General features: G+C 34.5%; 1 protein-coding gene across 1 annotated transcript; it reads left to right on the forward strand.

Moving 5' to 3' along the window:
* The first annotated feature begins 2,098 nt into the window (after nucleotides 1–2,098).
* On the forward strand, nucleotides 2,099–6,884 carry LOC107911527 (probable glycerol-3-phosphate acyltransferase 8). Its single transcript, XM_041105879.1, has 3 exons — nucleotides 2,099–2,726; nucleotides 2,847–3,159; nucleotides 5,723–6,884. The coding sequence occupies exons 1-3, from the start codon at nucleotides 2,416–2,418 to the stop codon at nucleotides 6,599–6,601; spliced, it is 1,503 nt and encodes a 500-aa protein (XP_040961813.1). The 5' UTR covers nucleotides 2,099–2,415; the 3' UTR covers nucleotides 6,602–6,884.
* The last annotated feature ends 19,411 nt before the right edge of the window (nucleotides 6,885–26,295 follow it).

Below are 26,295 nucleotides of genomic sequence, written 5' to 3' on the forward strand. Positions count from 1 at the left end.
AAAGTGACTTAATTTTTAAAAAAAATGAATAATCAAATTTAATAAAAATTTAAATTAACAAAAAAAATGTAAATATTAAAAAGCAAAATTTTACATTATGACAATAATTTATTCATGTAATCATCAAAGACGAAGTGCAATGAATTCTATCATTAGCGGACATGTCAATATGTCTTTTTCACATATTAATTTTCACCATGTGGCATTAAATACTAAATTTTATTTATTTACTTTTGCTGAAGATTTTGGACATGCCATTTAATTTCAAGTCCATTTTAATATGAAAACTTCCTCACCTAAAGCCTCAAAGTCAATTTTGTTTGCCAAACACGCAAAGAAAGGAATAATCATTTTAGTATTTTAGGTTTTGTTCCCGTATTATAATTTGATTGAGTTTGATTATATGTATGTATTATCATCAAACATAGAATCCAGTCCAATATTTAAGGATGAATTTTAAATATTATTAAATTGAATAACATGACAATATATAATAATATTCTTTCTTCACATTGTAATCTATTAGTCTATATGGCGAAGAAAATCTAGGAATAAATTTATAAATTTCTTTACCATAAATATTAAATTTATATTTATTTTTTTTTATTTAATGTGCAATGTCATACATGAATTTTAATTTTGTGTGATTTTATATATAAAATTTTGATTTGATTCAGTTTTCACAGACCACTAACAACATTATCAAATTAACACTATTTTAGATTGATATATTGCATACACAAACAATTAATCCAATATGAAAATATTTATTTAAATACGTACAATTGAATCAAAATCAAAGTTTTATATATACATATAAATCACAATTTAAATTTCATATATAAAATTGCACATTGAACAACAATTCACATACAAATTTAATATTTATCTCAATTTGTTATAACTAAAAATCTTAAATTTAATTATTAATATTTAAGAGGTGTTAAAAAAATTTTAATTTAATTTAATAGGCTAAAAAACTTGAATCGAATTATTACTTTTGGGAGGGGTCACAATTAAAACTTGTCCATTTATTAAGGAAGCGAATGTCCTCCTCTAAGCTATATATTAAGAGTTCATATTTGATACACCGGTGGTATGTAAGTTCATACACTATTAGTGGACCATACTATGTATGACTGATCTCGAAAAACTTAAAACCGACTTGAACCAATGTGTCTGATCATTTATGGAATACAAGTTTAAAAATTGCAATTATTTGAAATCGAACTGAATTCTATTTTTTATTTTATAAAAGATTAATTTAAATATTTGTGATATAAAATAAATATTTCATATTTAAATATTTTTATTTAAAATAGGAAAAATAATTTGAAATATACTAAAAATTTGTTATTTTCTAAAAATATTTATGAAAAATGCTTTGAAATTTTTTTCAAATAATATTCAAATACTATAAAATAAAGCTCATTTTATTAAAATAAGCTTAAAAATTCAATACGAAAAATTAATATGATAAAAAAAAAGAATCGAACTCATTCGAACCAAATTAAGATGGACGATTAAAATATCCAAAATATCTAATTGAACCCAACCAATATCACCCTCGTTATTAAGTGACTATAATACCTTTCGATGCATCAAATAGACATACTAAAAGAATCAAATTGAAAAAAAATTCAATCCTGGATTTAATTCAACTTTATATCTAATGAAAATTGAGTGTAACAACTAGATATCAAAGCCTAGGAAAAAAAATTGACGTCATATTCTTCTAAAGGGAAAAGATAGGCGAAATTCTTGGTCTGTAGGCCACCAATCTTTGATCTAAAAATAACTAATTATATATCTTGGGGTGGTGGCGACTGGCAACCCACCTTTCGACTTAATTTGAGCCATAGTTACGTTATCAACCAACATTGCATGGAACAAAAAGTATAACTATACTTACCTTTTCATACATATGTTGATAATGTTTTAATAAATTTATTTAATCAATAGAAAATTTAAATTTTAATGGAAAATTTGCCAGTATTGTTTTTGAATGGTAGGGGTTTGTTAAAAACAATTACTGATTTGGAAATTGACCAATGTGCATTTAATCTTACATAAATTTTTTTTTTTTAAAAAAAACCTTGGGTGCGTCGGAAGTAAATATGTTAATTAGGGCGCGCAGAAAGCGGTTGAGCAGTGAGCAACCATAATCTCAAAATTCAAATTAAACTATTAATCATTCATGGAGTTTCTTTTCAAATACTAACAAGAAAAGGGTGTATCAGTCACTTCAGTATAACCCTGCGTGTTCCGTCATTCTGACCCGCCATAACCTTAGGCCTATTCTCGTAATTTAAAGTTCAACCGCCACATTTAAAACACAACGTTCCCTTCCCTTCTCTCCTCCCCCCTTAAAAGAGCGGAGGGAAAACAGCACAGCTACAAAGAGAAAAACAAAAAATGGCTCCACCAAAAGCAGGGAAAACCTTTCCTTCGATAACGGAATGCGATGGATTGAAGTACGAATCGATCGCCGCCGATCTGGATGGCACGCTTTTAATCTCACGAAGCTCTTTCCCCTACTTCATGCTTATTGCCGTTGAAGCGGGAAGCCTCCTTCGAGGTCTTATCCTTCTTCTTTCTCTGCCTCTGGTCATCATATCTTATCTCTTCATTTCCGAAGCTATTGGTATTCAAATCCTCATTTTCATCTCCTTCGCTGGACTCAAGATCCGCGACATCGAGCTGGTATCTCGCGCTGTTCTTCCCAGGTATCACCAGCAAAAGAGATCCGAACCTTTTCCTTTTTTAAAATATTGTCCAACTTCATTCTTGCTAAACTTTTAGAAGCATTTTAAGCTTATCTTGCTGATTTATTTTATTTTTCATAGATTCTATGCTGCAAATGTAAGGAAGGAAAGTTTCGAGGTATTTGACAGATGCAAGAGGAAAGTAGTGGTAACGGCGAATCCGACGTTCATGGTGGAGCCGTTTGTGAAGGATTTTCTCGGCGGAGATAAAGTTTTAGGCACAGAGATTGAAGTGAACCCTAAAACAAAGAAGGCGACGGGATTTGTGAAGAAGCCCGGGGTTTTAGTAGGGAAGTTTAAGAGATTAGCCATTTTGAAGGAGTTTGGTGATGAATCGCCTGATCTTGGAATCGGAGACCGTGAATCTGATCATGATTTCATGTCAATTTGCAAGGTTAGTCTTCTTACTAGAAGTAGCCTTACTTTTCTCGTCTTTCTACGACCTACGATCATCTATTCTATGTTGATCGATATTCTTCATTTATATTAAGCTTTGCTTCATAGGTTTTCTCTTTGTTTCTGTCACTTTTTTCTCTCGAGAGGAATTAATAATCGAGGGATATTCTGAATTATGAAATTAAAGCGACGTAAGTTCAGAAAAATCTTTAAACGGTAATATACAGGGTAGAGTTAACGTGATAATCTTGCAAAACATATTTATTTATATCATTAAAGTCATGGTCGGTGTAAACTTGATTAACTTGAATTGTTTTGTTGCTGTAATTAATTTGTAATATTTCCATCACTCTAATTAGCCTAAACAACATAGATTTTGTCTATTTACATATGTATCTATCAATAATTTATCTAATTATTATATAAGAACATTTCTGTTATTTTTTAAAAATTTGATATAGTTACAATTCAATTACAAAATTATTAAAAAATTATTACTTTTATAAAATAATAAATATTATTTTGAATATAATTTTATCTTTTTATATAAAATTTAAAAATATAATATTTGAACTTAAAATTTTACTATATTAATTCTACTACTTCAATCAAAATTATATTTAATTTTTATAAATTTGTTGCATAGATTTTAACCCACATAGTAATTAAGCCAAAATCTAGTTAACATAAATTTGTTTGAAATATTTTTTTTCTTTTGCAAAATTTAAATTAACATTTCATAAATTTATGGAGTATACAAATAATGAAGTCTAGTTTTATTAAAAGTTTAATTCAGACTGTCATTATAATTATTTTTTATCCAACAAGTTAAGGTTCATAATTAATTTTTATCCAAACAGATAAGGTTAGGTTAAAGTATTAATTTTTGGATTGGACCCACAGTTTTAACATAGCTCAACAGCCCACCAACACAATGAGGTGCGGGTCCACCTCATAAATGTGTACCTTTTTGGGTGGCATAGTTTCATTTAATGATCCTATCTCCTAACTCGTTTAATCTAAATTTTGTTATTTATTGATGAATTAGTCTCTAAGAAGGTCTAGTCCTACTTTCAGTGTCTGTATTATTTTTGGACATTTTAAATTTATTTATTTTTCCTTTTAATCTCGTGTTTTTCTTTAACAATTGAAGTCCACGTAGAAAAAAAATTGTTAAATAAAATAAAATAATATTTATGAAATAAAAATAAAAATAACATAATTAATATTACACATGTGGAAGATCAAATAAAATAAGCAAATAAAATATTAAATTTAGGATTTTTAAGATTTATTGTAGTTGTAAGATCTTTTTAACATTACTTTAGAGAATATAGTGAAATTCAATACTTTTAGGTGAATTATAAAAATAATTATTTTTGTTTTTCTCAAATTATATTTTAATTATTTATTTTTGAGATATTATGTTTTAGTCACTTGCGTTATATTTTTGTTACAAAGTGGTCACTCTACCGTTAAATACCGTTACCTCCCTAACGACAGTCCTACATGGCAATCCAAATGGCTTGGATTTTCAGTTGTTGGAATAAAAATAGGTTTTTAATTAAATATATTTAATTTAGACCGCTATGTAGGACATTTAAGTTGGCATTTAAAACCCATTTGGACTGTTGCTATGGAGGTAACAGTATTTAACGGTAGAGTGACTACTTCCTAATAAAATGATAAAGTAAATGACTAAAACGTAATATTTTAAACATAAGCAACTAAAATATCATATGAGGCAGACAAAATTGACTATTTTTGTAGTTTACCAATACTTTTATTTTTTATAGGGCTTCTATGTAATTTTACATAATTATAAAAGGTATAATAATTTTATTGACCTTCCAATTTTATAAAAAGGTCATTTTAGTTTACTGTTTAATTTTTAATTTTTTAACTTGTATTTATTGTTAAATCACCCCAAAATAGATAGAAAAATTAACATTTTTTAACTTTGCTGATGTGGCATACATGCAGATTGCTGTATGGATGACACGTTAGTATTTAATTAATTTTTTTAAAATTTAAAAAATATTAAAAATAATATTATTTTATTAATTTTAATGATATTTAATTTTTTTTAAAAAATTGTAATTTTTTTAAAAAATAATTAAATACTAATGTGTCATCCACGTGTACGTCACATCAGTAAATCTAAAAAATGTTAATTTTTATCTATTTTTGAGTAATTTAATAAAAGATGCAAATTTAAAAGCTAAAAAAATGAAAAATTAAAAGAACTAAAATGAAACTTTTTATAAAATTAGAGGTCCAAATAAATCATTCTACCTTACAAAAATACCACGTAATGTAATTTAATAGTATCCCTCTAGATGTTATCAATTGAACTTTGAAATTCAACATGAAAGCAACTGATAAGCAAGTGATAAGTTATTATAAATTTGAAACATTCACTTAAAATACGGACGTATATAGAAAAACAAATTGTAGGATATTGCAATTCATTTCTACAAGTTATCTACCTTCGATGGATTTATAGTATTCTTTTTGCACTATAAGCTGAACAAGTGTATGAAAATTTGGGATGTGAACAGGAGGGGTACATGGTGCACCCTAGCAAATCAGCATCACCGGTACCGCTTGATCGCCTAAAGAGCCGCATTATCTTCCACGATGGTCGCTTTGCCCAACGTCCGGACCCACTCAATGCCTTGCTAACCTACCTTTGGCTGCCATTTGGCTTCATCCTCTCCATTATTCGTGTCTACTTCAATCTACCTTTACCCGAGCGTATCGTACGCTACACTTACGAGATGCTCGGCATTCACCTCGTGATACGCGGAAAGCGACCTCCCCCACCGTCTCCCGGGACCCCAGGCAACCTCTACGTCTGCAATCACCGCACAGCTCTTGACCCGATTGTGATCGCCATCGCACTTGGACGCAAAGTCTCGTGTGTCACATACAGCGTAAGCCGTCTCTCGAGGTTCCTATCTCCAATCCCAGCCATTGCTTTAACTCGTGATCGTGCGGCCGATGCTGCCCGAATTTCAGAACTGTTGCAAAAAGGTGATCTAGTAGTTTGTCCGGAGGGGACCACGTGTCGTGAGCAATTCCTGTTGAGGTTCAGTGCTTTGTTCGCAGAAATGAGCGATAGGATCGTCCCCGTTGCCGTCAATTGCAAGCAGAGCATGTTCTACGGGACGACCGTGAGAGGGGTCAAATTCTGGGACCCTTATTTCTTCTTCATGAATCCAAGGCCAACATACGAGGTCACGTTCCTTGATCGATTGCCGGAAGAGATGACAGTGAAGGCCGGAGGGAAATCGGCGATCGAGGTAGCGAATCACGTGCAGAAGGTGTTGGGTGATGTCCTGGGGTTTGAATGCACTGGATTGACTAGGAAAGATAAATACATGTTGCTTGGAGGAAACGATGGTAAGGTAGAATCGATGTACAATGGCAAGAAATAAGTTGGGTTTGTCGCATTTCAGGAGAATTTCTCAAAACATATGGATTTAGAAAGTGACATTAGGAGGCTTAATTAGTTTGGTATTTTTCTAAAGTGGATGTCTGGGGAGCACTAATTTGCTTTGAGCATATTATGAAATGAGAGGTCTTTGAGGGATTCGTCATTTATGTCATATTTGTTAAAATGTATAATTGTTTCGACTTTTGCGTATTACGTTCATGCAAACTTTGCTATTGTTTGATGGGTTACATTTACCATTTCCATAATGAAATGATGTTGTATTAGTATGACTAAAATTTAATTTGCAGGCAGGGCAGGTGTTTCGAATAAGTTAATTTTGCATGTTAGAAAGAGCTGAGTCGGTCTTTTCTACGAGTTGTTTCTGCGCTTATTTCCCTACCCCTTTTCTTATGCGAAAGTGCACCTTTTTTCACTTTATTTTTATTCCCTTTATTTTTTTTTCAAGGATGATTCTTTATTTTTCCTTTCTCAATGAGATCTATGCTTCAATTTAATGCGTGTTTTCTTTCAAAAACTCAAATTAAGTGGATTTTCGTTTGTTGATTTAAAATCTAACTAGTTACTAATTAAATTATTAATTTTTAATTCGATAAATTTAATTAATTTAATTAAATAAATAATTAAAAAATAGATAAAAATAATTCAACTTATACAATTTACAATTCAATTAATTCAATCTTTTATTCTAAACCTTAATCCAACTAATCTGAAGGTTTGATTTTGAAAAAATGGTTGATAATAAGCCCGATGCCTAGACCACTTTAATTGTAAAGTATAGATTGTTTAAAGTTTTTATTTATGTTGCTTGATACTATTGGTTTGTCTTAGAATTTGGGTCACACAATTCTAACAATCTCCACCTTGACACGAATTCTTTCAATGTCATCTTTGCCAAAACCCGCCATGGGCCTATCTTGAACTATGCAGAGAATTAACTGAGTCGAATCTATGCTTAGAAGCTGGAAGACTTCTAGCCTTTGACTTGTGCACTGCCAAATCAAAACTAACCCGGGTCTAATTTTCACGAATACAGTGCCCTAACTTTTCAAAACCTGCATCCAAAAGAGAACCTCTTTTCAATGAAATGGTCATACCTTTTTCCCTCCTATGACCAAGTTGCCTCCGCTTCAAATGAGTTGACTTTGACTCCGTAACGGACGAGGGATGTCCGATTTCACCGGTCACTGTAGAACCTTCCAAAATATAAAGACTGCCAGTTCTTTTACCTTTTAACAAAACGAGAGCTCCACGAGATACTTTAATGTCGCTCGACTCGATGTTGATTCTGCATCCTTTCAAGTCTAAAATACTCAAGGAGATGAGATTCTTTCGTAAATCAGGTACATACCTGACATCTGAGAGTGTCCTAATTGTCCCATCGTGTATCCTAATTTTAACAGTACCAATACCGATTATTTTACTAGATGAATCGTTTCTCATGTGCACAACTCCACTTTCAACTGAACTGTATGTGGAGAACCATTCTCTATTGGGACACATGTGGAAAAAACATCCTGAATCTAGGATCCACTCAAACGTAAGCTTGGAATTATCGCTCGTTGACACTAACAATAAATCATCATCGCCTTCATCGACCAAATTAGCACCAGCTACATCTTCCTCGTTACTTTCAGCAGCTCTTTTATTTCGCAGTTTATAACAATTTGCTTTGACGTGACCTAACTTATTACAATAGCGACACCTTTTGTCTCGTTTCTTTGATGCTACCAAAACGGAAGCTTGCCTATCTGCTTTGCTATTAAAACCAAACTCATTGTCGAGTTTGTCTCTACTCAACAAATAACCTTTCACATCTTCGAACGAGAGTTTGTCTCTGCCATAAATCAGGGTCTCCCTGAAAGACTTGTATGAAGAGGGTAATAGCACAATAATAGCATAGCTTGACCTTCATCGTCAATATGAACCTCAACGTTCTTTAAATCATTTAAAAGAGTAATGAATTGACTGATGTGATCTTTAAGAAGCTCACCTTCGTTCATGTGAAACGTAAATAGACGTTGTTTCAACACTAAACGGTTAGCCAGAGACTTAGTCGCATAAAGAGTTTTTAACCTTTTCCACAAGGCGAATGAGGTCTTCTCCATCAATACCTCCTGCAATACTGTATTCGCGAGGCATAACTGGATTGCAGACAATGCATTTTCATCAAGCTCTTCCCATTCTGTTTGATTTAGATTCTCAGGCTTTTTCCCTGTAACAACCTTTTTCAAGCCATTTTGAACAAGAATTGCCATCATCCGAACTTGCCACAAATTAAAATTTGTCTCACCATCGAACTTCTCAATTTCAAATCTTGTTGCTGCCATCTCTGAACGGGCTGATCTATGAAAGTTAAACTAGCTCTGATACCACTTGTTGCAGGAGGTATTGATGGAGAAGACCTCATTCGCCTTGTAGAAAAGGTTAGAAACTCTTTATGCGACTAAGTCTCTGGCTAACCGTTTAGTGTTGAAACAACGTCTATTTACGTTTCGCATGAACGAAGGTGAGCTTCTTAAAGATCACATCAGTCAATTCATTACTCTTTTAAATGATTTAAAGAATGTTGAGGTTCATATTGACGATGAAGATCAAGCTATGCTATTATTGTGCTCTTTACCCTCTTCATACAAGTCTTTCAGGGAGACCCTGTGTAACACCCCGTACCCGAGACCGTTGCCGGAGTCGGACACGAGGGGTTCACAGACTAAATTCGCTTACTATCGCAGTCCATTTTAAAATTTTCCAGGCAGTTGGCTAACTGCGACACTGTCACCTTAAAAATCATATCTTGAGTTTCACAACTCGAAAATCAGTTTCGTAATTTTTCTCTGAAACTAGACTCATATGCCCATCTACATATTTTTTTCTAGAATTTTTGGTCAGGCCAATTAGTACAGTTTATTAGTCAAAGTCTCCCATGTTACAGGGATCGACTACACTGACCTTTGCGCATTACGACTTGGATATCTCCCTGCACAGGGCTTCAATACTGATGACGTTTGTTTCTATAGAAACTAGACTCAGAGAGGAATCCAGACATATATGGCATAACTCCTAATTATCACTGGTTAATTTATAATGAATTTCCAAAGTCGGAACAGGGAATCCAGAAACCGTTCTGGCCCTGTCTCACGAGAACCTGAATATCTCTTAACATACTGTCCATATGATCATTTCGTTACTTTCCTATGAAAATAGATTCATCAAGTTTCGTTTACATAATTTATTCACTATTTAATTCCAATCCTACTATTTTTAGTGATTTTCCAAATCTACATCACTGCTGCTGCCAGCATCTGCCTTTAAGGTAGACTTTACCTATTTCATAGTTTCCATGATTCAACTAGCCCTTTTTGCATAAATAGCACAAATCATGATAGCGATTAACCATTCCATACCAAATGATTATAACATTATGCTCGAACATATATAAGCCATTTTCGCATGGCTATATACATTAACCAAAATATTCTTCCGCCACTAGTCTATTTTGTACATGCCATAAGACAATCCGAAACATAGCAGTACCAAACAGTGGATAGTGATAGTGTGACTAGTTGCTGACGATCCCCGAGCCTGTAGCTTCGCAATGAGATCTATAAAACAGAGGAAACAGAGTAAACGGAGTAAGCATTACAATGCTTAGTAAGTTTTAAGCAGTGGCAATAGATAACAAACAAATTATAACCTAGTTGTTCGTATTTTTATTTCACTCTTCCTTCGGGCATACCATCCTTTTTCCGAATACGCACATCTCATCATATACAATAGGCAGATAAACTTTCACATAAAAGTGAGCTCATGTGACATAGATATATCGTACGATTTCACATCACCCCTCACACTGATCCGATGTCACATAATCATAAGAATAGTCTCATAGATTGCTCTCGTATGCATCACATAACTACCTTATGATTTAGTGCAAATCAAGCTCACATATAAACTTGGAGTACATACCTGTTTAACCTTTCGCATTGAATATATTTATAAGCAATTCTTATTACGAAATCTTACCCGGACATAATCTCCACACGAAGTTATCGGGTCTTACCTGGACAAAATCCCCACACGTAGTCATCGGGTCCTTAGAACTCGGATATAGTACGAGCACGAAGCTTAGGGACATTAATCAGTGATAATATTCTCGCATAAAGCCTGCGGGGTTTTAACCCCGGATATAGTACTGACACAAATGCCCTTCGGGACTTATCACATTTATGCACTTTCACATCCATCACATTGGCCACTCGGCCCTGTCACATATATACACTTTCACATTCATCACATCGGCCATTAAGCCTTATCACGCATATACACTTTCACATTCATCACATCGGCCATTAAGCCTTATCACATATATATACACTTTCACATTCATCACATCGGCTATTAGGCCTTATCACACATATACACTTTCACATTCATCACATCGGCCATTAAGCCTTATCACATATATATACACTTTCACATTCATCACATCGGCTATTAGGCCTTATCACACATATACACTTTCACATTCATCACATCGGCCATTAAGCCTTATCACATATATATACACTTTCACATTCATCACATCGGCTATTAGGCCCTATTCACATATATACACTTTCACATTCATCACATCGGCCATTAGGCCTTATCACATATATATACACTTTCACATTCATCACATCGGCTATTAGGCCTTATCACACATATACACTTTCACATTCATCACATCGGCCATTAAGCCTTATCACATATATATACACTTTCACATTCATCACATCGGCTATTAGGCCTTATCACACATATACACTTTCACATTCATCACATCGGCCATTAAGCCTTATCACATATATATACACTTTCACATTCATCACATCGGCTATTAGGCCCTATTCACATATATACACTTTCACATTCATCACATCGGCCATTAGGCCTTATCACATATATATACACTTTCACATTCATCACATCGGCCATTAGGCCTTATCACAATTTAGAATTCACATATGGGTTTAATCAATAGCTTATAAGCAACTAAAACAAGTTTATCAAGGTTTACAACACAATCTCAAATTCAGCACAAGCTGTTTTTCCTGAGCAATAGTCACTAAATTATTTATAACTGGAGCTACAAAACTCCAAATCACTTTCCGTAAATTTTTCCTGAATATAGACTCGTATGTCTTCCATCCATAAAATTTCCAGAATTTTAGGTTTGGCCAATCAATACCAGATTTTTCTTAAAGTTTCCCCTGTTTCACTGCTTGACTAATCTGACCACTCTTCACTACGAATCAAATTTCTCATTATCAGAAATTCCTTTGCTTGCACGGTTTCTTTTATAAGAAACTAGACTCATTAAGCTTTAATTTCATGTCTCATTCAGCCTCTAATTCAAATCCATGAATTTATGGTGATTTTCTAAATTCATGTTACTGCTGCTGTCCTGAGCAGGTTTATCACAATTTTACTCTTCTGACATATCCTTTCAGCACTTCATAATATCATATCCATTTGGCAACATATCATATCAATAACTTACCTATACTTCATAATAACCATTAGGCTATATGCATAAAGATTTACAATAGAGTTATGATTCTTTTAATATGTGCTTAACATATCATACTCAATCACATTATAGGCTTTAATACTTAAAACTTACCTCGGATATTTTGAATAGTTATGGATAGACTACTCCATTGCTTTCTCTTTTCCCCTATCTGATTTCGACACTTTCTGCTCTTGAGCTTGATTTAAAACAAATAGATTTATTCAATTACTTATCAATTAAGCAATTTAATTTAATACATATATATCATATATTTAAGGTACAAATGACCTTACTAACTAGCTATTTAAACATCATACATATGCCCTACTCATACAAAATCGAATATATTACTAGGCTACACTCAACAATTACATTTATCCCCATATAATAGATTAAAACTATCAAGGGACATTTTACTAACTTATTACCTTGCATATTTGAATTTAATAAACTAATTTACTAAATCAATGAATAATAAATTTTGACTTAACAATTTCATAACCACACATGATTATCATATCTACCAATTTGGCCGAATACTTATAAGATTAGCATTTTGCAAGTTTTCAAATCACTTCCAGAGCCAAATATCATTATAAATTAAGATATACTTTCACACATCTATACAAGTTTACAAAACCACATTTAACTTCATATATCATCATCACTTATTTAGTAGAATATGCAAGATCAAACATATCTTTACAAATATATATTTATTTATATATATATATGTGGTCGAAATTACAAGTTCAATTGGAACACTCCATAAATATTTACCTATATAACCGGATATACCAAATTCATTATATCATTACATAGGTACATATCTATAAGACCGAATATATAAGGCTCAATATATCATCACATATGGCCGAATATTACTAAACTCAAGCCACCATATTTTTACCCCTTAAGTCACACCCAAAAATCACATTCGGCACTTCTCTTCCAAAATTTTTCCAAGTCTTCAAATTCACTTACAAGCTCATTTATATAACATATGAAACATTTAACAATTATTTTATCAATAAAATAGCATGACCGATTACCTATTTCTCTCCCTAAATCCAAATTCGGCATATTGAACAACCCAAATGCTAACCTATCCAAGTTCGGCATATTCAACAACCCAAATGCTAACCTCAACGTTTAAGTTAAAATAACAAGTAACTTAACACATCCAACATAATTTTCCAAGCTAATGACATCAAAGCTTCAACTAAAATTTCAAGCTTCTTAGCCAAATTTTAAACTTCCAAATAGCCTAAATTTAATCCATGGAATAGGTAGAATTCAAACAAATCATCCAAATTATGCATACATTTCTAAAGGTGGCATTAAACATACCTTCTTCTAGCAATCACCATAGCCGAAACTCAAACAAAAAATTTTATTCTTTTTTTCTTTCAAGTTTCGACAATGGAGGAACAAGATGAATTACTTTGGTTTCTCCTCCCACTAACCAATTTCCCCCATGGCCAAATGCTCAAGACACCATGAAACTAAAAATTTTGTCATGGGCTATGTAATGAACTTAATACCTAACTCAAAATATGCTAAAAAAAATCCATAAGCTAACATGAATTTCTCACCTTATTCATGACTTAGAATTGCCGAATGGTTGCTCCCTCTCTCCCTCTTAGAATCGGCCAAGAAGAAACAAGAATAAAGACTTGTTTCTTTCACCCCTTTCCTTCTTTTCTTTACTTTATTTCTAACCTTTTATTTTATTCCATCCTCTATACTAATATGGCACCTAGTTAATTAAAGTTAATATAAAATTCACACTTGACTATACAATTTGTAGCATGGCCGGCCACTACCTATAGTTTGGCTAATTTGACATGCAAGGACAAGAACTTTCCCACATATACTAATAGGCCACTTTAGCACTTGCCTAGCATATCTCTAAATTGTCTCACATAAGTCCCTACTAATAATTTTCACATACACTGACCAAATTGAAGTATGAAACTATCACACAAGCATTTACTCACATCATAAACACAGAATATAACCTTTAATTATTTATAAGACTCGGTTTCGTGGTCCCGAAACCACTTTCCGACTAGGGTCACTTTAGGGATGTCACAACTCTCCCCCCCTTTAGGGATTTTCGTCCCCGAAAATTTCTACCGATGCATAGTTTAGGATAACGTCCTCTTATTGAATTTATCCATAACACATTAGCTCATCGATAGCAATTGTAATTCATTACTGATTTCGCATCGATCTATAGAATCATTTTCTTATCTTAAAACAAATACATAAACATTTCTACAAGTATGCACATATATCTCATTTTCTTGATTTCATAAGCAATAATCACTTAATTTAATTCACAAATGCATTTCAAACACATATTAGGCACATATTAACATGTATAATTCACATCGTCAACCCACATATTCATTCATGAATAAGCTGTAACCTAGCCGAAAGTACACATATACTCAAACATCCCAATAAATATCCTTTATAACTTTATCACGTCTCAATATTCAACTGAACTCATTTCCAAAAGAAAAGTCAACTTCCACGTACCTGAACATTTAGTTCATTTAGCACATTCAATCATAGTTAACGTTACCCGTATACAGTCGAATAGGCATAAAGCCTAATATAATACACTAGCTTGAGATTTATTCTAGCGCATAACTCGTATATCCAAAATTATCAACATTCATCAAAAATTCTTTCAAACTTTCGAATGTCGAAACTTAATCAAAATAATTTCTTGAACAAGATTAACAAAATAGTGTCCATTCAGCAATAGCACATATAACTCTTACAATGCCATATCCTAGATATGGTCTTACATAGTCTCACATATCGAGTCAATGCCATGTCCCAGACATGGTCTTACACACTATTTCAAATCAATGCCTTCGTCCCAAACGAGGTCTTACATGAATTCCACTTCACACACTTAGTGCCCACTGACCGATCTCGCACTCATAGTGCTCGGTTAAAGGAAATTCGCACATACACAGTGCCTCTAATTATTCACATACATAGTGCTCTTATGCATTCGTTAATACACATTGATATGACTTAACCAAGTCTATAAACATCATGTATGTGCACTTTTAAACATATCATCTCATTTAAATTTGATTTCGTATAGTAATGAATACTTAAACTTTGCTCAAATTACCGGCACGAAGCCTACTAGGCACGAAGGCCCGAATACATGTCACCAGCATGATTGCTCTTCGGGACCTAGCCCGGATATAACACCAGCACGAATGCTCTTCGGAACTTAGTCCGGATACCTCACTAGCACGAATGCTCTTCAGAATTTAGCCCGGATATAACCACAAGCTCAATTGCCTTCGGGTCTTAACCCGGGTATAGCAACTCGCACGAATGCCTTCGGGTCTTAGCCCGGATGTATCAACTTGCACAATTGCCTTCGAGTCTTAGCCCGGATATATCAATTCACACAAATGCCTTCGGGTCTTAGCCCGGATATATCAATTCGCACAAATGCCTTCGAGTCTTATCCCGGATATATCAATTCGCACACATAGTGCTTAATAATCAACCACGCATACTTAGTGCCATGTACTTTAAACTCGCACACTTAGTGCCATGCATTTCAAGCCCGCACACTTAGTGCCAATCTCACAACCGTGAATACTTATTGCCCGCACACTTAGTGCCAATCTCGCAACCGTGAACACTTATTGCCCGCACACTTAGTGCCAATCTCGCAACCGTGAACACTTATTGCCCGCACACTTAGTGCCAATCTCGCAACCGTGAACACTGATTGCCCGCACACTTAGTGCCAATCTCGCAACCGTGAACACTGATTGCCCGCACACTTAGTGCCAATCTCGCAACCGTGAACACTGATTGCCCGCACACTTAGTGCCAATCTCACAACCGTGAACACTTATTCCTGAAAACCAACCACTCTATACGCTTCACTGCCTTTTTACATTCGACAATTTCGTCTCTACATACATATACACATATAGCAATACACATTAGTATATCATTTACATTACTTGAATACAAACACAACATGCTTATCGACCATTCAACTTCCAGTTCCATAGCCACATACAAAAATCACATTTATAGTCATAGCACTCTTTCAAACTGCATCACTTATACCATTATAATTCAATCCAAATCGAAATTCAAATACGAGTACATGATACGTACCTGATCAACTTAATAATTTAAGCATATCAAAGTGAAGTTATATCGCAAATTCTCAAAGTCAAAAGCTTGCTACAGCTCGATCGGGATCAAGATTCATTGCAATACAGCAAACACATTTTAATAGTCAAAATCATCACACTATCATTTTATCACTTTATGGCATGTATAAATAGACTCACGCGTGCTACGTTAGTCCTAGAATCGACTAAACCGTAGCTCTGATACCAATAAAATTGTAACACCCCGTACCCGAGACCATTGCCGGAGTCGGACACGAGGGGTTCACAGACTAAATTCGCTTACTATCGCAGTCCATTTTAAAATTTTCCAGGCAGTTGGCTAACTGCGACACTGTCACCTTAAAAATCATATCTTGAGTTTCACAACTCAAAAATCAATTTCGCAATTTTTCCCTGAAACTAGACTCATATGCCCATCTACATATTTTTTCTAGAATTTTTGGTCAGGCCAATTAGTACAGTTTATTAGTCAAAGTCTCCTATGTTACAGGGATCGACTACACTGACCTTTGCGCATTACGACTTGGATATCTCCCTGCACAGGGCTTCAATACTGATGCCGTTTGTTTCTATAGAAACTACACTCAGAGAGGAATCCAGACATATATGGAATAACTCCTAATTATCTCTGGTTAATTTATAATGAATTTCCAAAGTCGGAACAGGGAATCCAGAAACCGTTCTGGCCCTGTCTCACGAGAACCTGAATATCTCTTAACATACTGTCCATATGATCATTTCGTTACTTTCCTATGAAAATAGATTCATCAAGTTTCGTTTACATAATTTATTCACTATTTAATTCCAATCCTACTATTTTTAGTGATTTTCCAAATCTACATCACTGCTGCTGCCAGCATCTGCCTTTAAGGTAGACTTTACCTATTTCATAGTTTCCATGATTCAACTAGCCCTTTTTGCATAAATAGCACAAATCATGATAGCGATTAACCATTCCATACCAAATGATTATAACATTATGCTCGAACATATATAAGCTATTTTCGCATGGCTATATACATTAACCAAAATATTCTTCCGCCACTAGTCTATTTTATACATGCCATAAGACAATCCGAAACATAGCAGTACCAAACAGTGGATAGTGATAGTGTGACTAGTTGCTGACGGTCCCCGAGCCTGTAGCTTCGCAATGAGATCTATAAAACAGAGGAAACAAAGTAAACGGACTAAGCATTACAATGCTTAGTAAGTTTTAAGCAGTGGCAATAGATAACAAACAAATTATAACCTAGTTGTTCGTATTTTTATTTCACTCTTCCTTCGGGCATACCATCCCTTTTCCGAATACGCACATCTCATCATATACAATAGGCAGATAAACTTTCACATAAAAGTGAGCTCATGTGACATAGATATATCGTATGATTTCACATCACCCCTCACACTGATCCGATGTCACATAATCATAAGAATAGTCTCATAGATTGCTCTCGTATGCATCACATAACTACCTTATGATTTAGTGCAAATCAAGCTCACATATAAACTTGGAGTACATACTTGTTTAACCTTTCGCATTGAATATATTTATAAGCAATTCTTATTACGAAATCTTACCCGGACATAATCTCCACCCGAAGTTATCGGGTCTTACCCGGACAAAATCCCCACACGTAGTCACCGGGTCCTTAGAACTCGGATATAGTACGAGCACGAAGCTTAGGGACATTAATCAGTGATAATATTCTCGCATAAAGCCTGCGGGGTTTTAACCCGGATATAGTTCTGACACAAATGCCCTTCGGGACTTATCACATTTATGCACTTTCACATCCATCACATTGGCCACTCGGCCCTGTCACATATATACACTTTCACATTCATCACATCGGCCATTAAGCCTTATCACGCATATACACTTTCACATTCATCACATCGGCCATTAAGCCTTATCACATATATATACACTTTCACATTCATCACATCGGCTATTAGGCCTTATCACACATATACACTTTCACATTCATCACATCGGCCATTAAGCCTTATCACATATATATACACTTTCACATTCATCACATCGGCTATTAGGCCTTATCACACATATACACTTTCACATTCATCACATCGGCCATTAAGCCTTATCACATATATATACACTTTCACATTCATCACATCGGCTATTAGGCCCTATTCACATATATACACTTTCACATTCATCACATCGGCCATTAGGCCTTATCACATATATATATATACATTTTCACATTCATCACATCGGCTATTAGGCCTTATCACACATATACACTTTCACATTCATCACATCGGCCATTAAGCCTTATCACATATATATACACTTTCACATTCATCACATCGGCTATTAGGCCTTATCACACATATACACTTTCACATTCATCACATCGGCCATTAAGCCTTATCACATATATATACACTTTCACATTCATCACATCGGCTATTAGGCCCTATTCACATATATACACTTTCACATTCATCACATCGGTCATTAGGCCTTATCACATATATATACACTTTCACATTCATCACATCGGCCATTAGGCCTTATCACAATTTAGAATTCACATATGGGTTTAATCAATAGCTTATAAGCAACTAAAACAAGTTTATCAAGGTTTACAACACAATCTCAAATTCAGCACAAGCTGTTTTTCCTGAGCAATAGTCACTAAATTATTTATAACTGGAGCTACAAAACTCCAAATCACTTTACGTAAATTTTTCCTGAATATAGACTCGTATGTCTTCCATCCATAAAATTTCCAGAATTTTAGGTTTGGCCAATCAATACCAGATTTTTCTTAAAGTTTCCCCTGTTTCACTGCTTGACTAATCTGACCACTCTTCACTACGAATCAAATTTCTCATTATCAGAAATTCCTTTGCTTGCACGGTTTCTTTTATAAGAAACTAGACTCATTAAGCTTTAATTTCATGTCTCATTCAGCCTCTAATTCAAATCCATGAATTTATGGTGATTTTCTAAATTCATGTTACTGCTGCTGTCCTGAGTAGGTTTATCACAATTTTACTCTTCTGACATATCCTTTCAGCACTTCATAATATCATATCCATTTGGCAACATATCATATCAATAACTTACCTATACTTCATAATAACCATTAGGCTATATGCATAAAGATTTATAATAGAGTTATGATTCTTTTAATATGTGCTTAACATATCATACTCAATCACATTATAGGCTTTAATACTTAAAACTTACCTCGGATATTTTGAATAGTTATGGATAGACTACTCCATTGCTTTCTCTTTTCCCCTATCTGATTTCGACACTTTCTGCTCTTGAGCTTGATTTAAACAAATAGATCTATTCAATTACTTATCAATTAAGCAATTTAATTTAATACATATATATCATATATTTAAGGTACAAATGACCTTACTAACTAGCTATTTAAACATCATACATATGCCCTACTCATACAAAATCGAATATATTACTAGGCTACACTCAACAATTACATTTATCCCCATATAATAGATTAAAACTATCAAGGGACATTTTACTAACTTATTACCTTGCATATTTGAATTTAATAAACTAATTTACTAAATCAATGAATAATAAATTTTGACTTAACAATTTCATAACCACACATGATTATCATATCTACCAATTTGGCCGAATACTTATAAGATTAGCATTTTGCAAGTTTTCAAATCACTTCCAGAGCCAAATATCATTATAAATTAAGATATACTTTCACACATCTATACAAGTTTACAAAACCACATTTAACTTCATATATCATCATCACTTATTTAGTAGAATATGCAAGATCAAACATATCTTTACAAATATATATTTATTTATATATATATATGTGGTCGAAATTACAAGTTCAATTGGAACACTCCATAAATATTTACCTATATAACCGGATATACCAAATTCATTATATCATTACATAGGTACATATCTATAAGACCGAATATATAAGGCTCAATATATCATCACATATGGCCGAATATTACTAAACTCAAGCCACCATATTTTTACCCCTTAAGTCACACCCAAAAATCACATTCGGCACTTCTCTTCCAAAATTTTTCCAAGTCTTCAAATTCACTTACAAGCTCATTTATATAACATATGAAACATTTAACAATTATTTTATCAATAAAATAGCATGACCGATTACCTATTTCTCTCCCTAAATCCAAATTCGGCATATTGAACAACCCAAATGCTAACCTATCCAAGTTCGGCATATTCAACAACCCAAATGCTAACCTCAACGTTTAAGTTAAAATAACAAGTAACTTAACACATCCAACATAATTTTCCAAGCTAATGACATCAAAGCTTCAACTAAAATTTCAAGCTTCTTAGCCAAATTTTAAACTTCCAAATAGCCTAAATTTAATCCATGGAATAGGTAGAATTCAAACAAATCATCCAAATTATGCATACATTTCTAAAGGTGGCATTAAACATACCTTCTTCTAGCAATCACCATAGCCGAAACTCAAACAAAAAATTTTATTCTTTTTTTCCTTTCAAGTTTCGACAATGGAGGAACAAGATGAATTACTTTGGTTTCTCCTCCCACTAACCAATTTCCCCCATGGCCAAATGCTCAAGACACCATGAAACTAAAAATTTTGTCATGGGCTATGTAATGAACTTAATACCTAACTCAAAATATGCTAAAAAAAATCCATAAGCTAACATGAATTTCTCACCTTATTCATGACTTAGAATTGCTGAATGGTTGCTCCCGCTCTCCCTCTTAGAATCGGCCAAGAAGAAACAAGAATAAAGACTTGTTTCTTTCACCCCTTTCCTTCTTTTCTTTACTTTATTTCTAACCTTTTATTTTATTCCATCCTCCATACTAATATGGCACCTAGTTAATTAAAGTTAATATAAAATTCACACTTGACTATACAATTTGTAGCATGGCCGGCCACTACCTATAGTTTGGCTAATTTGACATGTAAGGACAAGAACTTTCCCACATATACTAATAGGCCACTTTAGCACTTGCCTAGCATATCTCTAAATTGTCTCACATAAGTCCCTACTAATAATTTTCACATACACTGACCAAATTGAAGTATGAAACTATCACACAAGCATTTACTCACATCATAAACACAGAATATAACCTTTAATTATTTATAAGACTCGGTTTCGTGGTCCCGAAACCACTTTCCGACTAGGGTCACTTTAGGGATGTCACACCCTGATTTATGGCAGAGACAACCTCTCGTTCGAAGATGTGAAGGGTTATTTGTTGAGTAGAGACAAACTCGACAATGAGTTTGGTTTGAATAGCAAAGTAGATAGGCAAGCTTCTGTTTTGGTGGCATCAAAGAAACGAGACAAAAGGTGTCGCTATTGTAATAAGTTAGGTCACGTCAAAGCAGATTGTTATAAACTGCGAAATAAAAGAGCTGCTGAAAGTAACGAGGAAGATGTAGCTGGTGCTAATTTGGTCGATGAAGGCGATGATGATTTATTGTTAGTGTCAACGAGCGATAATTCCAAGCTTACGTCTGACTGGATCCTAGATTCAGGATGTTCTTTCCACATGTGTCCCAATAGAGAATGGTTCTCCACATACAGTTCAGTTAGGGCACTGTATTCGTGAAAATCAGACCCGGGTTAGTTTTGATTTGGCAGTGCACAAGTCGAAGGCTAGAAGTCTTCCAGCTTCTAAGCGTAAATTCGACTCAGTTAATTCCCTGCATAGTTCAAGATAGGCCCGTAGCGGGTTTTGGCAAAGATGGCATTGAAAGAATTCGCGTCAAGGTGGAGATTGTTAGAATTGTGTGACCCAAATTCTAAGAGATTGCTTGCAAGTCAAGTTAAACAAAAATATATTTTCTTTCTAAAAGATTTAGTATTTATTAGTATAATATATTTAGCATTTATTAGTATAGTTTATTTGACTTACGAATTTAGCCTATAAATAGGCTCTTTACAATCTTAGAATTAAGAGACACCCATTAGATTAGAACTCATAACACATTTAGAGAATTTTGTATTTACATTTTGAGGGTTCTTTGTTTTTCGGGTTTTCGGGGTTTAGTTTTTATCTCCATCTTTTGTACTTTTCATTATTTTGCCATTATAGTAAAATTATCTTTTCCCGTGGTTTTTTATCCTCTTTTGAGGGGGTTTTCCACGTTAAATTTGTGTGTTCATCTTCTCAATTTCTTCTACTATTTTTACTTGTTTGTTGCTTAATCGGGATGATCCTAACAGTTTGTTTTTCCTTTCGATTTTGTGCTTTTTGGGTTCCTTTGTTTGATCCATAGAGTCTGATCAATCTAGCTTTTTGAGTTGTTGTAGGTTGATTGATTATGCTAGGTGATGTGAGCTTGCCTGCGAACCAAGTGGAGAACGAACAAGAATCCATCAAGCTGCCCATTGGTCCGATAACGCGAGCTAGAGCTAAACGATTCAAAGATGCTATTTCAGCACTAGTGGATTGAATTGAGGAAAAAGATAGCAAAGAGTTTAGAGACGAGCTGAACAGTTTCAATTTCTTTGAAGTTGAATTTCGTTCCAGCTAATTAATTGTTGCTGGAATTTTTGGACCATTTAAATAAGCACTTAACTATGTTTTACAACTTTTAAATATGTCTCAATTATTACAAGTGTTTAATATGTCATTTTTAGCTGCATTGAATTTGTCTAGATGTCTTTAAATTGGTCTGAACATAAGACATGTTTTAATTATGCCTAACCGAATTAATATGTCTTGTTTAGTTCTAATTTAATTTGTTCTAATGATTAATTATTATATTCATATTATATTCAGCTGAATTGGGGCAAATTAATGAAGTTTATTTGTTTTGTTTAGGTTCAGCCGAATGTGAGGATGCATGGGGAAAGTTGGCCGAATGTGCATTAAACAAGATGCATGCATGATTGATTCAATGCACCTAGTGATTCATGCATGAACTACATTAAAAATGGTATGCTGATTTTTGGAGTTCCTTAGGTGACCATTCGACAAAAGAGATGATTTTTTCATTCTTCAAAGTTGCTATTTATTTCTTTCACATTGCTGAAAGTCTTTTGGCTATTCGGTTCATGGTGTTCACACTCCTAGACTCTTCAAAGCTTTGCTTTCACACTCCAAATGGCTGCTCATGTTCCTATTAATTGCTGGTCATTTTTCAGCCAAAAGATACAACTTAAATGAGTCTATTTATGCTCATTGACCGAACCTAGCCTATTCATGCACATTCAAGATGTTCAAGGTGCATTTGCCCATCTAGAAGATGACCATTCGAGCTCTCATTCAGCCGAATCTACATGGGCTAATAATTTTGCATTCATGCTGAATTTTAGTTCATTGTTTACATAGAAACTAAGTCTTGAATTTGTCCATTCGGTTACTAGTAGAAAGGCTATAAATAGTTGTTGAATTTCTTGTAAAGGACTTTTGGACGAATTTCTGAATGAAATATCATTTTAGTGAGGCAATTCACTCTCTTTATTCTTCAAAGCTCAATTGACTTATCTTTACGAGTGGCGTCAATCTGACTTTGTTTCGAACTTAACACCCTTGGTGTGGCGTTCACAAATATACCGAAGGTTCCTATTTTGCTAAATAGAGGGTCTCGATTTTATCTACTATCCTTTTCTTTTTCTTTGAAACCTTTAAGCCCGGGTCCTTATTTGCTAATAAGGGTTCGTTCTTGTTTTATTGGAAACCATTTATCCCCATTTTGCTTCCTAAGTCATTTAAAACCATTATAACTCATCTTATTGAATTTGAACTAAATCGACACTACCTAAATTCGATCGGGAACATAATACGACTCGTCACATCATCCGGAACGAGCTTGTATCAGTTGGTATCAGAGCTGGTTAATTTAGGTACGTAAATTGTAGTTTTGAAAAAAAAAGAATTCGAAAAAAAAATCGAAAAGAAAAAAAAATTGAAAAAAAATTGTATACGGTCTAGGTGCGGACGAAATGACGTGAAAGATTCGTAAAAAAAAAGAGTCTGGAGACATTTCAACAAAAATTTTTCCAAAATCACATTCTATACTCCTTTATATCCATCTTAGTGAAATTTCACGCTATTAAAAAAAATTTCAAGTGATTTTTTTTCCAATTAGTGAATCCATTTTATACGCCACATCTTTAAACCTTTCTTTCTTTCGAGCCTACCCCAAACCATACAATTTTCCTTTGTTTAGCCCTTGAAGCCGACCCACAAGTGTGGATAAATCTAAGTAGCTTTTTAGAATATCGAGAGTTGGATTTGAGAGGTAAAAGGCAAGAGAGTACATCAAGATAAAAGCCGAAAATAGAGTGAAAACACGAGAGGTGTGAATTATTTTCTTGTGAGAGAAATTGTGAGGTTTGGTGGTGAGGATAATTTCTTATTTTAATCATCATGTTTAGGAGCCCGGAACGACTAGCAACAAGTGGAGGAGCTTCGAACGCCGCTGGTGGAGGAGTTAATATTCAACCAAGAAGGAATGTTCCCGGAGGCGGAGTGCCCGATCTTCAAGTTCAAGCAATCGTGCGAGAAATCTCTCGTTTGTTCCAACCTCAATTCGATTCCCTTCATGAACGAATGAAACAAATGGAGGAACGAAGCCAACGTACGAACACCCCTCCTATCCCGAGAAGAGAGCGAGAACGTCTATGGCAACATGCAAATGATCGAGCTTCGCGACAAAGTGCAAGGCGACAAGGCCAATGAGCACGAGGACCAATAGATCGAGAGAGGACCGATGATGATTTAAAGAATATTAAAATGACGATTTCTGCTTTTCAAGGAAGGTCGGATCCCGAGGCCTATCTTGAATGGGAGAAGAAGGTGGAGTTAGTTTTCGAGTGCCACAATTACTCGGAAAGCAAGAAGGTGAAGTTAGCTGCTATAGAATTCTCCGACTAGGCCATAATATGGTGGGATCAATTCACGATGAGCCGAAGACGCAATGGCGAACGTCCCGTGTCTACATGGGCGGAAATGAAAGCCATAATGAGAAAGCGATTCATTCCTGCTTACTATCACCGGGAGTTGTATCAAAAGCTCCAAAGCTTAACTCAAGGCCAACGAAGCGTGGAGGATTACTACAAGGAAATGGAAGTAGCCATGATCCGTGCCGATATGGAGGAAGATCGAGAAGCCACCATGGCTCGATTTCTCGCCAGCCTTAACCGAGATATTGCAAATATTGTGGAGCTACACCATTATGTCGAGGTCATTGATGTGGTACATATGGCCATAAAGGTTGAAAAACAATTAAAGAGAAAAGGTACGTTCTGTTCTTTCCCTAATACTTCTTCTACGACTAGGTGGGGGCAAGGGTCCAACAAACGGGACTTGCTGAGTCGAAATAAAGAAGTAAGTGGAGCTACCAAATTCAACAAACTAATGGCTGAATCGAGTAAAGGAAAGATGGATGCCCAACCAAATAGATCCCGAGACATAAAATGCTTCAAATGTCTTAGAAGGGGCCACATCGCAAGCCAATGCCCAAACCGGAATGCGATGTTTGTTCGAGATGATGGTGAAATTGAATCTGAAAGTGAACGAGAGAACGAGGCTGTTGAATAACTTGAAGAAGAGGAAGACATCGAAAAAACCGAGAATGGAGAAATCTTGGTTGTGAAAAGAAGCCTTACTTTGCAAGGTGCCGAAAATGATTAACAACGCGAAAACATCTTCCATACGCGATGTCAAGTGCAATGTAAGATTTGTTACGTGATAATCGATGGGGGAAGTTGTACAAATGTGGCTAGTACGTTGATGGTGGAGAAACTCGGATTGGCCACCACCAAACATCCCCATCCGTATAAACTCCAATGGCTTAACGATGGTGGAGAATTGAAGGTAACAAAACAAGTGCTCATTTCATTCACAATCGAAAAATATCAAGATGAAGTGATATGCGACGTTGTACCGATGCATGCGGGGC

Source organism: Gossypium hirsutum, chromosome D11 (genome assembly GCF_007990345.1).
Source record: "Gossypium hirsutum isolate 1008001.06 chromosome D11, Gossypium_hirsutum_v2.1, whole genome shotgun sequence".
NCBI classification, from domain to species: domain Eukaryota; kingdom Viridiplantae; phylum Streptophyta; class Magnoliopsida; order Malvales; family Malvaceae; genus Gossypium; species Gossypium hirsutum.